Raw genomic sequence first — 16672 nt, 5'->3', positions numbered from 1 at the left:
CAAAGTATTTATTGGCCCTTTACATCTAATCGTCATGTTTTGATTTCTCAAAAGTATCTACTTTTTTTTTTCTTGCAGTTGTGCTGGATTGTGCTGTTGCTGTGCCCTGGATTGTTGTCTCTGATTGAAGTTATGGATTTGGGCTTATCCTCTCTGTCCTTTGTCATTTTCTTTACTAATTTAATTTTGTACTTGTCTAATAAGGGTATTTGTGTCCTCCGAGACAGCAAAATTTTATTTATGTATGTGATGGAATTTGTATCTTGTTGATCTTTTTTTAACTTTGGATAGGGAATCAATCACATGGACCATTGTTGCAATTAGAAACCATAACCCCTCCTAAGTTTTATCGTTTTCAATCAAGAATTTGATCAGTTATTAGTATTACTGGCTGAATCTACGTTATTCATAATCATAAGAATATTGTGTTCCAATTCCAAGGAAATGAATAGGTAAATTTGTTAACCAATATTGATGGATACAGATGATACTAGTTTGTGTTTAGAATCTTTAACATTGGGTATAAAATAAAGAAGGATAATATATCTTATTATGTGCACTCACCATTTTAAAAGAATATTTATTTTTTTTATGATAGACAAATACTTCATTTTAATATTATGGTAGAAAAAAATTAAATTCGGTACTAATTGATGGATTAGGCGATTAGCTCAACATCTAAGGCAACATTCGTCATGCACGTGTAAAGTATGTTGTCCCTGACATTTTTTTTGCCAAATATTTGATCAGACTGCGTTTTAATATATTATTAAAACAGTAAATTCAATAATTGAAGTTATTTTTTTATAAAAAAAGTTTGATATAGACTATGAGATATGAGCCACGTAACCAATGACATATTCCATTGTTTATGTCATGATATAACTCTTAGGTGTGTTTGATTTGGAAAAAAAAAATTAAAAGAATAAATAGTACAAATTGATTTGTTTCATGTTTGATAAAAAAATTATTATGGAACAAAACAAAACAAGTGATGAGGGACAAAATAAAAATATTAAAATTTGTAACTTACTAACGTGGCATTTTTTTGTTCCAAGCACAACAAAACAAAAAGTCAAAATTATCCGTCTTGTATTCCTCTCTCTTTCACACATATCCGTGTTTTTCTTTGTTATTGTTGCTGCATATTTGAAAAACCCCCTTTGGTATCGTGTGAATTTTAGAACATTAATTAGGTTAATTGTCATATCATGGGTCTCACCGGTTAGACGATAACAAATAGGAATGTTACATAGGTTGCGTTGTCTTTAATTAAGACATGATCATATGACATTTGTGAAGAAACAATGCTTGAACTAATGTCGCGTACGTAATTTTCTGTGGGGTAAAGTGGATATTGGCAAAACCAAGTCCTTGGTTGCTTGGTCAGTAGTTTGTTCTCCGAACAAAGAAGGGGGGTTAGGCCTTTTTAATCTCAAGGACTGGAACCTTGCGCTTCTTTCCCGTATCTTATGGGACTTTCATTGTAAGAAAGATTCTCCATGGGTTTGGTGAGTTCACTATTACTATTTCAGAGGGAGCGATGTGTGGAATTACAATACTTCTTCATCAGATTCAATTTTTATAAAGAAAATCATTCAAATAAGGGACTTTATTATCTCCAAAGAGCTAAGTACAGAAGAGGCCAAAAAAAGGATTCAATCTTGAAGCACCAATGAACAATTGCTTGTTGGCAAAGTCTATGAATACATTAGAGGTACCAAGCCTACTGTTAGTTGGTGTTCTGTTATATGGAACCCAGCAATCCCCCCTAAGATGTCTTTCATTCTATGGCTTGCTAAAAGGAACCGGTTGCTTACTCTTGACAAAGCTGATTTTTTGAACAAGGGTTCCCTATGCCCTTTATGTTCAAATGAGGCTGAGTCAAATGCTCATTTGTTCTTTTCTTGCAGGAAATCTCTCCAAGTTTGGGCTCACATTCGTGATTTGGCTCCTTTCCGTAGACGTTTCACTTCTTTGCAGCGCATTACTGACTCTTTAATTAGGGGCAGATCCACATCAGGTGTTCAAGGAAAATTTCGTTGTCTGGCTATAGCAATTATAGTCTACTGCATCTGGCTGTCTAGGAACAAGCTGATTTTTGTAGATTATCAATTTTCTGTAATAGAGGTTATTAGCAAGATTAAGTTTCTTATGTATAGACAAGCGCACCTGTTGCATTTGTTTTAACATCTTGATATAGGCCTTCTTGTATTAGGGAGGCTTTTAATTTTCTCTAGCTGCGGGGTATGTCCCGTTTATTGTTGTATCATTTTGGGTTTAATATAATTTACATTTTTCCCAAAAAAGAATTTGCTACCTTAGGTATATTTTGTCCTTATGTTTATGAGTAATTAGTCTTGTCGAATTTGTTAAATTTTACTTGCAGGAACAAAGTGAGACGGGTGAAGCGAGTGAGGGGGAAGATGAAGATATTTCAGTCCACGTTCTATGGTTTTATAATATGAACTCTATTTAGATAATTAATATTAAAGAATATTTTGATACATTTTACATTATTTATATTGGTTTGTACATTATCCACCAAACAATGTACAAGATAAATAATTGTCCTGTCACTTGAGTAGTTATCTTGTTTTATTCTCCTTGTGCCGTAACTCAGTGTGCATCAATATGAAATTCTAGTCAAGCAATTACTCCTCATTCATTATTTCCATACATTTCGTTAACCATTGTGGTAGGCTTGTGACTTGAATTTCCTCCACCCTGATTCTCAAAAGAGAAGCCAAACCAAAACAATTTCATAGAGGGGAAAAGCAGCAAAGCATGAAAATGTGTTTCAATTTCTCCCCCTCATAGCAAGGGCAACGAGGTCAACAGCAATTGAATATAGACATGCCCTTCTTCAAACCAGGTTCTTACATGTTGGAGATTTCTCAACAGACCATATTTTCCACTATAAATTTATGCTTGTGTAACTTGTGAAAGTCTCCTATACTTATCAAAATCCAGAGTTGGCACATGCTAGGATGGACATGACAAAGGTAGGCTCCTAGACTTCAAACGTCGGATTGAGAGTGACCTTTGTTAGAAAGATAAGAGGGAGGACCTGCAAAACAAAGGACTCTGACGCTCAAGTAAGTACATGAGTTAGGAGAATAAGAAAGAGAATGTGTATACACGGGTATATAATCAAGTGTGTATGTGTGTTCGAGATGTGTTGAGGGTTCGAAGGAACCTGATACTTATAAGAGTGGAATGAAGTTGTAGGTCCTTGTTTGTAGGAGGTGTTATAGCCCTTGCAGATAATTATCTACTTATAAATAATACCAAATAGCTTATAGATAAAGTTAGAGATAATATATAGCTTAGAGATAAAAAAAAAACTAGTAGATAATTTATACCTTATATAGATAAGGTGTGACTTTGTAGATAATTGAGTATCTACCAAGAGATAGAAAATGATAGTATATTCGAATAATAGGGCGTTAGAGATAACCTGTCGGTTAGGGAGCCCGATGGCTAAGGGTTGAGGTCTGTGCTTTTGTGCTAGAGCTGACATGGAGGGTTGACATATGTCTCGAAGTGTCACCTACGATGTCATGTATATTTTGTGGACCCTGGATCATACATCCCCAAAAATTCTTCACTAGACATAGCTAAGTGATATCTTATTTTAACATTGTACTCACCATCAACTATGTAAGGCCAAGACAATTCATCCTCTCGTGGGCATCTATTCAAAGGAATAGATAAAACCTACCTTGTAATATACAATGGGAATAGAGCTTCGATTTTATCAACTTCCTAACCTTCACCACTTTCTTTGATAGGTTTTGACACTATCATGTCATTATCAACTTCATTTTTTCAACTATGTAGAAACTAGTTGGCATGAGCCTTTGGTATCCAATTATCACACCACACCTTGATTGTGTATTTGTTGCCAATAATCCAACATGCATCTCTTTGAATGAGCCATTTATAGGAGAGCACACTAGCCCAAGTGTAACTAGGATTGTATCCCCTGACTGCATCAAAAGCAAATCCTTTGATAGTACTTTGGCTTGAGAGATCTAGGCTAGAGAGAGTTTTTTTTATGCATGACATGTCATATTTGTTTTGCCAACAATGCATTATTAAGAGCAAATATCATCTGAATGCCCAAAACTCCTAGGGACGACCATGGGTCTAACTAGAAATAATGACCTAATGAATTCAAACCAATTCAAAGAGTATTTTTTTGGTTGTTTGGATCATTAGTTTGATTCGTATTTTAAAATTATCCTACATCAGTTCGAGTATTAAATTTGAACATATAGAATCCAAACCAATCCAAACTCATTATTTTAAAAAAATTATGTTGTATAATTTTATAATTCTATAATTTTTATATTGTATAATTCTTACTTTTAATATTATCCCTTAGTTTCTTTTATTTTATTATGATTTTCTATTTTTTAATTTTATTTTATTAGGTGATCCAATGACCTAATTTGAATCAATTTAAATGTGATTGAGTTGGTTTGATTTAGGTTTTTCTTATTATAAAATATTGAACTAATCCAAACCAATTAACATTGATATGTTAATTGGTTTGAATCAAAATATCTTCTAAACTTGAACCAACTTGATGGTGATGGCCCCCTTTGATTTAGGATTAAGTTAGTGAAATAATATTAACTTAAGGTTTGAAGTCGGACACACTCTCCATGGCTGTTATCCTGAGTTAGTGTTACTTGGATACAAATATAATACAGGTAATATTGACTTAATGTTTTAAGTCGGACCCGTTCCCCGTAATAAAATGATTAAATACAAAAAGGGACCAAGTAAGGAAATTAATTAACGTGATGGAAACAAATACAATTGAAAAGAAAAGAAACAATTGCTATTGAGAGGCAAAAATTGCATGTTAAATGAATCGAAAAAAGGGGAAACATGCATTTATGAGGGATGAGATTAAACAAAAAATTGAAAAGAAACAATTGCCATTGATTGGTCAAATGTTGTTCCTTGCACCTTCTTCAGTCCTTATTCTGTTTGTCTCTCTCTCCTAAAACGCGCTTTTCTTTAATCCATAAGGTCACTCGTCGCAGCCCTCACCAAATCCTATTTATATACACATTATCTTTCTATGCTTCCCACAATCAGCTAATTAATCCCACACTCTCTTTTCTCTGCCTCATACTACAAAAAGATCAAGAGCAACTTCATCTAACGATGAATCACCAACAACAAACTCCTGGTAAGTCTTTTAAATATTTATCTTTTATGCTGAATGATTAAATTATCAATATTCTTTTATCAAAATTGGCTTCCCTCCTTAAGAAAAACGTTTTTTTTTTCCACTTTTCGTTTTTTGGTTGAAACCAAATATATATGCATGGTTTTCACATCCTAGAATTAATGGATGGGGTTATCATATTTGGGTGCTTAATTAAAACTCCATTTTTCTATTCAAAACTAGAATTATTAATTAATATAGGAAAATACTTATCATTTTTTTTTATAAAAAAATTATATCTAACTTGGATTGTTTGATTTTCCACCAGTGACTGCATATCTAGCAGTGAGTCAGAGCAACCCAGCTCCTCCACCACCACCTGTGGGTTATCCCACAAAGGATGATGTTCCTTCCCAACAAAATGTTCCAATCAAAACCTCTACCAGGGGTGATGGCTTCTGGAAGGGATGGTGAGTTCATTTACTTTGTCTAATTAATTAGGGTATGAGATGTGAAAATATAAGTTTCAACTTAACTCAATTGTATGAAATTTTACTTTGTCTAATTAATTAGGGTATGAGATGTTAAAGTATAAGTTTGGACTTAACTCAATTGTATGAAATTCTATTTGTTAAGTGAATGATGTTTTTACTTATATACTTTATCATGAAATTATTTTTAACATATGTAAAACTTAAGTTTTTTCTAATACTTATAAATATTAAAAATACAATTGAATTGCAGTACTAAAAATTACAGTGAAAGATGTTATTAATACTTTTTTATAAATAAAAAATACTATTAATTTCGTAACATATATTTATTAGAGCGCTTTACATCTAATCATGTTTTGATTTCTCAAAAGTTCCTTCTTTCTTTTCTTGCAGTTGTGCTGGATTGTGCTGTTGCTGTGCCCTGGATTGTTGTCTCTGATTGCATATCACTACACTTGTGGATTAGGGCTTGTCCTCTCTGTCTTTTGTTGTTTTCTTTACCAAATTAATTTTGTATTTATCTACTGTAAATATATATTAAAGATATTTGTGTCCTCTGGGACATAAAAATTTATTTATGCGAGGGAATTTGTATCTTGTTGATGTTTTTATACTTTGGAAAGGGAATTAATTAATCTCATGAAGCGTTATTGCAACCACTAATTAGAAACCATAACGTTTGCTTTAATTTACAAAGAAAAGAAAAAAAGAGCCCCCATAAAATTTTAATCTTTTCAATCAACAAATTGATATGTTATTTACTGGTTGAATGTACGTGTTAATTCATAAAAATTCCAAGGAAATGAATAGGTGCATAGTTAACATAGGTTGTGTTAGGAGTTATTTCAGTTAGCTTTAAGATTTGTTTATTACTAAATTTTTTAAAGTAATTCTTAATATTTTTTTAAATACTAACTTTTAATCTCTAATTTTTTATATTTTATTTCCTTTTTATCTTTAAGTATTTATTCAATTTTCTTATTAACATTTTAAATATGTCATTTTATATTTTTCAATTATTTCAATAGATAATTTTATCAAATATTTATGATTTAATAAATTAATTTTTTCAGTTTTAACAACCACTCTTCAACTTTCCATTATCAATTAATTTTTTAACTTCTAATTAAATTTTTAACTAATTTTATTGAAAATAGCATGTAAATATGGATTACCTCAACACTCCTAGTGCATGTGTAAGTGTAACTATCTTGACCCTTGACAGTTTGGCCAACTTTTGGATAAGACTGCTTTAATTTTATTAGAAAACTCACACCAAATCGCATTTTTTTTTTTAATTAAAACAGCAAATTCGGTAATTGAAGTTTTGAATTTCGAAAGAAAAAAAAAACTGGACAAAGACTGATATAGTTTATTAGTAAAAAAAAATAAAAACAAATTATTATTATATGATTATTTTGAAATGTTTTATTAAAATGAAATTGTTTTTGTCATATTATTTGAAAGTCGTTAAATCATGTAACAATTTTCAATGTCACGTGTCTTTTTTTGTTTTAATTGTACTGTCATATTATATTAATTATAAAAATAAATAAATTTAAATAAAACATCAAATTTAAAATAAAGATCAGTCAGTTTTCTTCTGTTTAGGACTACATTCAGGATCCATCTTTGTCTTTTTCTTCACTACAGTGCTCGGTTTTCTTCTTTCGTCACTTGGTAACCAGTTCTTTAGAGAAATGTAAAAAATGTTAATTCAAGAAAAAATCAATTTAAATTTTCCAGCAATAGCAATTCAACACTGTACTATTTATTTATGTGAAAATATATACAACAATGTTATTTTTTTATAAATAACATCACTTCCCATAAGTGTTACCATTAATCTCTATTGAGATTTAAGAAAATTATACAGGTTTTTTCTCGTTTTTTTAAACTTACATAAACTTTCCAAAGAAATTACTCATGCATCTCCTTCATTTTTAAAATATACCTATATTTAATGTTATTAATGTTAGTATGAAATTGGTTCAGATAATTTTGTGCGTTGGATCATTGATAACTTGATTAAGATAATTTCATTTGATTGTTAACACCCATAATTATTCTTTTGGCTTATGGGTTTGTTGGAATGGGGTTGACTCAATGGTTTTGTCTCACGATGATATTTATTTGACTTATAGGTTTAAAGATATGATAACTTGATTGAGTTTTTTTTTTTATAACTTTTTTGAATCCAAGTTGTCCAATATTTGAAGGAGGAAGACAAGGACATTTAGGGGAGAAAATAAAACTCATTAAATGTCATGAAATATTTAGACAACATTTAGGAAAATTTGTGTAGATTTTAAAAATTGAGAGAAGATGTATGTAATTTTCTTAAATTTCAAAAAAAAAAATTGTGTAGACTTTAAAATTAGAGAAATACATGCATAATTTCCTTAAAAGATATTTATGTAGTTTACTCATGAGAAAAGAACAAAAGAGACCGACACATCATAATGTATGATGAACACTTGGTAATAAAGTCACTCTTCCAAAAGAAATTATTTAAATATCAGTTTTAAATTAATTACTATAAAATATAGTAATTTTATTATATATAATTATCATAATTAAATAACAACATAAAAAAAATTGTTACATACATAAAAAAAACTTTTAAACCATGCATTCTACTTAAATTCTTCAACTATATATTTATTGCCTTCTTCTTTCTATAAAATTCTTTTAACTAATTTATAAGAATTAAGAAAATTAATAAATTTAATTAGTACAAGTTTGCATCAATTTTCCAAATTTACTCTCAAGATTTTTTTTCTAGTATAGATTGTATCTCCCATGTGAAGCAATCTTCATTACAATTTTTTTGCTATGATAATGAGTTTGTTATAGTGGACCAAGAAACTGCCAGTAATACAAACACATTTCAAAGGATTTGTCAACCAGTAAATTATAGTCGACTTTTTAATCCGTAATAACGATGAATTATAGAAGGTCTTGTCCTTAATAAATTACAATGAACTTTACCGTCGCTATATATCTATTACGGAATACTAATTCAATTTTTTGTTAGTCAAAGTCATTACTACGATTTTTCAAACACTAATATACGAAGTAATTACAGTGGGCTTAACTAACATTTGTGTGGGTTCACTATAACAGCATTTTCTTAAAACTTTGTATAACTTTCACTTTATTGTCTACGTAGCTAGATTGTTTTAATTTATATAAATGTTATATATAATTTATATAGTATAACAAAAAGAAGTAAGTAAATTGGGTAATCACTCTAACTGATAAAGCCTACTCCTCTTAATATTTATCACGGCTGCATGTTCAGAGTTCAAAATCAAAATTACTAGTGAAGCTGAAACAAAAATGATTAGAACACTTAACTCATTTATTTTTTACAATTAAAAAAAAAAAAGAACACACTCATTACCCTTAAGATTTCTTCAAAAAAAACTTATTACCCTTAAGATTATTGAGATATATATCACTCTTTTACCTAATTAGTTATATGAAATAGTGATTATGTAGTTTATCTTATTAATTCACAGCCAGAAATCTTCTATAATCCTCACGAGAGAGAAAAAATCATCTTATTAATTTATAACATTATTGTTTATTAACTACTTCTATATACTAATTAAAAATACTTCAATAAAAAAATTAAATCCTATAAAAAAAGGTTAACTAATTAAATATCTCAAAAATTCTATCTAGCAGGGAGGTAAAAAGACTTGATATGATACGTGGCAACCCACAAAGTACGCTCCACCTGGCACAGAAGGTTCAGATGCAAACACCCACTTTGCTTTCTTAACTCACGTTTCTTGTTGTTGCAGACGCCATTCGGATTTCGATTGCATTAAGGAACCAAAATCCCCCAAATGAACCTATATATATAAGTACACATGCATATTAATTTGCTTCCATAGTTTCCAATTTCATATCCTCTTACCATTAAACTTAAACCCTTTGATTGGTATAAGAAAAGAGTAATTCCATCATCATCATAATGAGTCACTTCAACATTGAGCAAGAAGCCCCTGGTGAGTCTTTGTTATATCGTTCAGCATAATGTCAGCAAAACGCTCCTATTTTGGAACAACAAAACATGCATGGTTTCCTATATGTTAAATTCTTATTTTATCCAAATCGATTGGCCACAAATAAAGATGAATTGTCCATCTTTGCATCCTCAATATTCAATAATGTTTACTCTATCTTCCTTAAATTAATGTTCTGCAGTTAGATTTAACATAAAGTTTAAGCTATACTTAATTTATTAATGAGAAACACGATTATGCACTAATAGTATTTTATAATGTCATCCAATAGTCAATCATTATATATAATAAGTTCATTAATTTTTATAATATTTATTTATTATTTATAATTAAATAACACTATAAAACTATTTTATACTGTTATGCATGATCACTAAACTCTTTGTTAATTCTCATTCAAATTGTGAATATCTTTCTAAATGGGATTTAATTACATGCATGCAGGATTTTACTATATACGATGAAGAGGTATCATATCCATCTTCAGTTGAGGCCTATCGTCCGGCTCCATATGCTACTGCCCCACCACCTATAGGTTATCCTTCCAAGGATGGTCCTGCAGCTGCAGGGTACCCCCAACAAAGAGTTCCAGAAGAAACCAAAACCAGGGGGTGATGGATTTTGGGAGGGATGGTAGGTTCATTGCCAACATCATTGCACCTTATATTTAGTTCTAGCATTTCATTAACACTAATATTTTCTTTTGACCTTTTTTCTCTCCCTTTTCTTGCAGTTGTGCTGCTTTATGTTGCTGCTGTGTCCTGGATTGTTGCTTCTGATCATAGCACAGATCTGTGTATTCTTTGTAGTTTGTGAAAAAATAAGGATATGTCCTCTTGGGTAGGGCGCATTTTATCCTTTGTCAGATGCTTCTTTTTCCGTTATACTTTGAATTTTATTTTATTTTTATAATGTATACTTAGTCATTATCATATGATTTGTTATTAGTGAGAAAAAAATTATCATAAATATTGCGTTGAGAACAGTCTAACGGTTGATAACCAATACATTGTTAGTGTGTGTAAATGATAAATAATTCTATCTTTTAACCGTACTTGGTTTAACTATGAAGTTTAATTTATATGAAAAAAATATTAATTGGGAAAAATACCTTGATTTACCCTAAAAAATTAAAAAAGTAATTGTATTTATGAGTTAGGGAATGTTGGGGATAAGTATGAAAATTAAATTATTTCAATAATCGATTATATGGATAATCAATAATTTTTATATAGGATTAGAAGTTTATTTGGTGTTTTGATAGATTATGAAACTAATCATTAGTCTTTCGTTTTGTTATACTTAAATATTTTGTTCATTCCTTAGAGTGCATTCTCTAGTGATCGAACACATGTTTTTTTCATAAACTTAACAATTTAGCATGTGTTATTAACTAAACTCCACCAATTGAATATCAAAATTAGTTTTTGTTTAGGTAAGTTTGCTTGAAAATTGATTTTAAGATAATTAGTTTTGTTTGTATGTAAAAAAAATTAAATAATAAAAGAGTATGAAAATAGCTGAAAAGGAAAAAAAAACTTTTGAAAAATAATCATTAGCTACAAAATTTCATATTCATAAAAACAACTTATTTTTTCAAAACAAAAACTTTTTAAAATTTAAGCTATTGTCCCAAAAATACAATGAGTGTTTAGGCTAGCTTCTCCTTTTAAGGATTAAAAAGGAAAGAAAAAAAAGTTGGACTAAACACTATATTATATCCAATATGTGGAAACCAATAATTTATGGTTTTTATTTTTTTCATTGAAGTTTTTATTTAAAAAAATATCAAACAACTTTTAGCTTAAAAGAAGATTTTAAGCAATAAAAAATTAAAATTTGGCAAATCATTTCTGATTATTTTTTAAGTTCTTAATTTTAGCTTTAATTTAAAAGTTATTTTTAAGTTAAAAAAAGTCGGACCTAACATACCCTAAGTCTCAGTTCATGTTATAATCTGATGTTGCATTAGATTTGCTATTTAGGGGGCTGAATTCATTTTGTAATTTTGTTATCGGGACTGTGCGCCCCCTTTCTTTACACATACACAAATCGCCACAGTTAAGATGTTTTGTGGAAATTTTTTCTTTAAATTGTCACAATTAAGATAATTTTGTGATGGCTTTTTATTATGGCGATTTTTCTAAATGGAGGTAAAATTCGTGATGTTTTGTTCATAGGGAGCAAATTTGCAAAAAAATTTAAAAAAAAATAGATTGAAATGTTAAATTTGTGACATTGTAAAATTTTGGGAGAAAAATACAATTAAACCTATTTAATTTTATATTAGAAAATTCCTAAATTATGACTTAGAAAAAAAATTATCTCCTAACTTTTACTTATCATGCAAGTGTTACCATAGTTTAAATATTAGAAAATTGTTCAAGACTAAAATTACCTACCAATAAAATACAATACGCACTCATTGTTTTTTCTTATAGATGATACATATGTTTTACTAGAAGTAACTCTATTCAACTTGATAGGATCATAACAATGATGATAAAATTTTCATTATGAGTATTTAATAGTAACAAACCTATTCACAAATGAGGATATGCAAATGCACTTCCTCGATTTAATAAAATAATAAATATTTATCTTGAAATTTTATATTTTGCATTTCTTAATTTTATATATTTGAATTCCCTAATTTATTCTTAAATGAGGGTAAGTAAATGCATCTCATTATTTTAATAAAATCACAAGTATTTACTTTAAAATTTATTTTATACTTCTTATTTTTATGTGTTTGAATCCACCATTCCATTTTTTCACTCTTCTTCTATCTTTATCCGTATGTGTATTTATCTTTTAATATTTGTTTTATTTTAAGATTCTAAGAGTATTTTTAATGGGAGTTTTTGAACTCAAGAATCTTTCTTTAACATATTTACTACTATACATGCTCTAGAAATCTTCAACATGGAGGTTGGGTTCCTCCTCCAGAACTACTCCCATTTCAAAAAATATGTATTGTTTAATATTTTTTTCCCTAACTGATTGATAAAATAAACTCTGCAAAAGAAAATTCTTAGATCTTATATGACATCCTGAGATTAAAAATATGATCCAAAAACTCAAAATTGAGTCTATCATTAAAGATATTCTAAAATCATTTTATACAATTCTTAAGTCACTTAATCATCTTTCTTTTAGATTTCTTTAAGCTCATCATAACACTTTTTTGTTAAAGTTAGAAAAATCTCACACCAATTAATCCATTAATCCATCCAATCTGTGATTGTTATATATTAACCCAACAATTCAGTGTACCATAAGTCCATAACGAGAAGGTGGATAAGCAGAGACGAAATCCGATATTTTTTATAATCAATTGTAAGAGGAAAAAAAAAATATTTACCTCCTCTCCAGTATAGTATAAATCGCCAGTATTTTAGTATAACCATATATTTTTCTATAATTAAAATTTATAATGAATAAATATTTTTTAATAAATAAATTATTTTATAATAACTAGCCTTTGTTGATATATAAAGTATATTTTAAACTTATCATAAATAATTTATATTGTGCTATAAAAAATTATTTTTAACTATTTAAATATTTTTTTAATAAAATATCAAAATGTAATTTAAAAGTAATAATAGAAATGATGAATCTGATGACATGTGATAAATTGGGAGATATCATCTCATGTAAATATTTACCATCTCAGCCAAAATTAACATAGTTAGTACAAAAAAATAATGGATTAATCATTTTGGTCTAACAAAATATTGTAAGAATAAAGTGAAATTTTTAAAATTTAAGAGATTACACTGGAACCAACAAATCCAAACTCAAATTATATTTAATTTTTTGCAAATGTTCAAAATGGGTCCATTAACATTTTGTGTGAGGATTGTAACAATAAGGATCAATTTGAATCATTTTTAAAACATAAAGGATTGAAGTGAATTTTTTTTTAAAAAAAAAAAATAGGAGATCAAATTCAAGAGTCAAAAAAAAAATTAGGATTAAAAGTAAATTTTAACCTTAATTATGGTAAAAAACAAAAAAAAAAAAATTTTATATTATAAAATAATAGATAATTTGGGGTTGACTAAAATCATACTTTTTTTATTTTACAGGATCAATCATACTTATTTCAGAATGGAGGAAATGGCACAATATGTTTACTACCGTATTTAACCTTTGCAAGAAGGAATTCACATTTTAACATTACATATACATTTCACTTTTCCAATTTATAGTTAAAAACGTACTAAACCGTAAATCGGTCCTTGTATCTATGAATTTTACTAACCATCAATGATAAGGAAAATAAATTTCTTCGTTAGCTAAAAAAATTGAGTTGCTTTGGGTGGGGGGAAATCGCATTCAATCATGGGTTTATCTGGTGCAAAATCATATATATAAAGAATGTAAATTAAGTGCATAAAGACTAACGACAACGCAGTCATGAAAGACGAAATGTCTCGAAACTACGCGTGGAAGTTGAGGATTTGGAACAATAAGAAATGAAAAAGACTTGTGACACGTGGCAAACCATTTGTGCATCCACTTGGCAACAGAAGGTTTTCATGCAACACCGACTTTATTTTTCAGTCAAATAATATAATATAATCATAACGCGTTTTTATCTGTCCCACGCGCCATTCGATGTTCTATTGGATTAAGGAACCATAGCCACCAAAGAATCTATATATACTGCTAGGCATGCATATTCACTTCCATAGTTTCCAATCTCACATCCCCTTATTGTTAAACCCTTTGTTTGCACAAGAAAAGAGTTACTTCATCATCATCATCAACATGAGTCGCTTCAACAATCAGCAAGAATCCCCTGGTGAGTTTTGATTATATCATTCAGCATAATGTTAGCAAAATGGTTTCATGTGTGAAGTTTCTTTTGATCCAAATAGATTGACACCATATTTGCATGCTCAATGTTCATTCAATAATATGTACTTTCTTTTACATAAAGCTTAAGCTAAAATTAATTTGTTACTTTTCATGAGAAATGTGAGTGTATTTCTAAATGGGATTAATGACATGATATTATGATGCAGCAGTATCATATCCTCCAGCACTGTATGTTAGTGCCCCACCACCTATGGGTTATCCTTCCAAAGGTGATCCTACAGCTGTAGGGTACCCCCAACAAAGAGTTCCAGAAGAAACCACAAGCAGGGGTGATGGATTTTGGAAGGGATGGTAAGCAAAAATCACTTCACCTTATATCTATTTCTAGCTTTTTCAGCAACATGCACCAAATCTTTGTTTTAATATTTTTTTTCCTTCTTTTCTTGCAGTTGTGCTGCTTTATGCTGCTGCTGGGTCCTGGATTGTTGCTTCTGATTGAATCATAGCACAGATTTGTGTTTGTCACCATGTTTTCTTTTTCACATTGCCAGTTTCCTATTTGTATTCTTTGTAGTTTAGAAGAATAAGGATCTTTGTCCTCTTGGACAGCTTGTATTTTATCCATTTGGTTGATGCTGTTCTTTTTCCTTGTATTTTGAATTTTTTTATGATGTATTTAGTTATTATTATAAGATTTTTTTTATTATTAATAAGAGTAAAGTTATCATAAATTATTGAGTTCGAGAACATTCTAATCGTTTGCCTAACTTGGTGTTTCAATCTCAGACACCTTTGCTAAATATATATGGATGAATAATTGAATACAGATTCGATAAGTACCTATTATAAATACTTATGAAAGATTAAATATAATATTTTACATAAACTAGTTTAATGGTTAATGTTAAAAAAAATAGTGCATTGTGGCCCTACAATTTCAATATCATAATACATAAATTTCATTTAATAACTTAATTTTCTCTTTTTAAAATTAAAAACTCTTACTATTGTTAATATCTTCATCTTCATGGTAAAATTGGTTATATACTTAACTTAGGAACATGTAATGATCTCCAATTTTACTAAAATTACCACGCATATACCCTTTAACTTCAAAATACAAGTTTGAAGTTTTTTTTTCTTTTTTTAGGCAGGATAACTTTGAAGTTAATTTTATCGAGAACATAAATTTAATGATTAAATATGTTTTTCATATTTGTAATATATTATTTTTTAAATTATTACCAGTTAATTTTTTTATTTTACTACTTAATCTTTTCAGATTTTTGTATTTGATATCGAACTCCCTTAAATAGTTGAGTAATAACCTGACTAATGAAATGTCATGTCATCTATGCCATATGTTCTAACGATTTTGCATATCATTTAATTTTTTATTTTAATAAAATGTCTAAAATTTCCCTTCCTTTCTTAGACAATCTCCCCAAAACACTCTCAATCATATTAGGTTCTTTGTGTTTGATTTTCATCATATACAAAATTTCTTTGGACCATTAACATTCACACATTGCAAGGGGATTAGTCTTTGACTCAGTGAATTCGGAGATATCTATGATCTCTAACTTGGGACCAAAAAAATATTTGAAAATCATATTAGGTTCTCTTTGACGAAAACCAAACAAAAACACTCACATACATGATCGTTGCATAACTGCCATCGACCTTGTCGCCATTTTCATTGTCGTGCCTCGATCTACAATGTCACTGCACCGCTGCAAACCCCTCCAAACCTCTCAATGAGTTATCACGAAAGAACTTAACACTCCTCTTAGAATTTGTTGTGTTTGTGTGCGTTTATGTTCAGGCGATCAAGAGGAGAAGAACAAGGCTAGGGGAAATTGAAGATCAACGAATCAGAAACACCATTCTTGCTTTGGAGTTGCCTCCTCTACCACTGCAGATTGTTCGATGAAGACATGCGTGAAGATCTAAAGAATGTGCGTGATTTGAGTTCATTTTTTGCTTTTGTTTGTGGATCTAAATTGATCTTTGATGTTGTTCAGAGTGTGCATGATTTGAGTTGAAAATCTAAGTTCATTTTTTGTTTTTGTTTATAGATCTAAGTTGATCTTTGATGTTATTTTGAGTGTGTGATTTGAGTT

The 16672-nt window shown here is 29.3% G+C and overlaps 1 protein-coding gene and 1 pseudogene across 2 annotated transcripts; both read left to right on the top strand.

Annotated features, from left to right (window-relative positions):
- The first annotated feature begins 10149 nt into the window (after nt 1-10149).
- Nucleotides 10150-10689, top strand: LOC114386848 (annotated as a pseudogene).
- A 3710-nt stretch (nt 10690-14399) lies between these two features.
- Nucleotides 14400-15262, top strand: LOC114387403 (cysteine-rich and transmembrane domain-containing protein WIH2-like). Of its 2 annotated transcripts, none has more exons than XM_028347590.1 (3): nt 14400-14532; nt 14759-14900; nt 14999-15262. In XM_028347590.1, the coding sequence occupies exons 1-3, from the start codon at nt 14403-14405 to the stop codon at nt 15042-15044; spliced, it is 318 nt and encodes a 105-aa protein (XP_028203391.1). In that variant the 5' UTR covers nt 14400-14402; the 3' UTR covers nt 15045-15262. The 2 variants fall into 2 exon arrangements, with proteins under 2 accessions (XP_028203391.1, XP_028203390.1); XM_028347589.1 differs by having other exon boundaries at nt 14404-14532; nt 14756-14900.
- Nucleotides 15263-16672: the final 1410 nt, after the last annotated feature.

This window comes from Glycine soja, chromosome 15, assembly GCF_004193775.1.
Source record: "Glycine soja cultivar W05 chromosome 15, ASM419377v2, whole genome shotgun sequence".
In the NCBI taxonomy this organism is placed as follows: Eukaryota; Viridiplantae; Streptophyta; class Magnoliopsida; order Fabales; family Fabaceae; genus Glycine; species Glycine soja.
Note: the sequence above shows the minus strand (reverse complement) of the source record. Positions and strands in the feature narration are given on the sequence as shown.

Coding starts and splice junctions, on each gene's coding strand:
- LOC114387403 (XM_028347590.1), top strand. CDS start 14,403: ATGCATATTCACTTCCATAGTTTCCAATCTCACATCCCCTTATTGTTA. Junction 14,533..14,758: donor CAATCAGCAAGAATCCCCTG/GTGAGTTTTGAT, acceptor ATGATGCAGCAG/TATCATATCCTCCAGCACTG. Junction 14,901..14,998: donor GATGGATTTTGGAAGGGATG/GTAAGCAAAAAT, acceptor CTTTTCTTGCAG/TTGTGCTGCTTTATGCTGCT.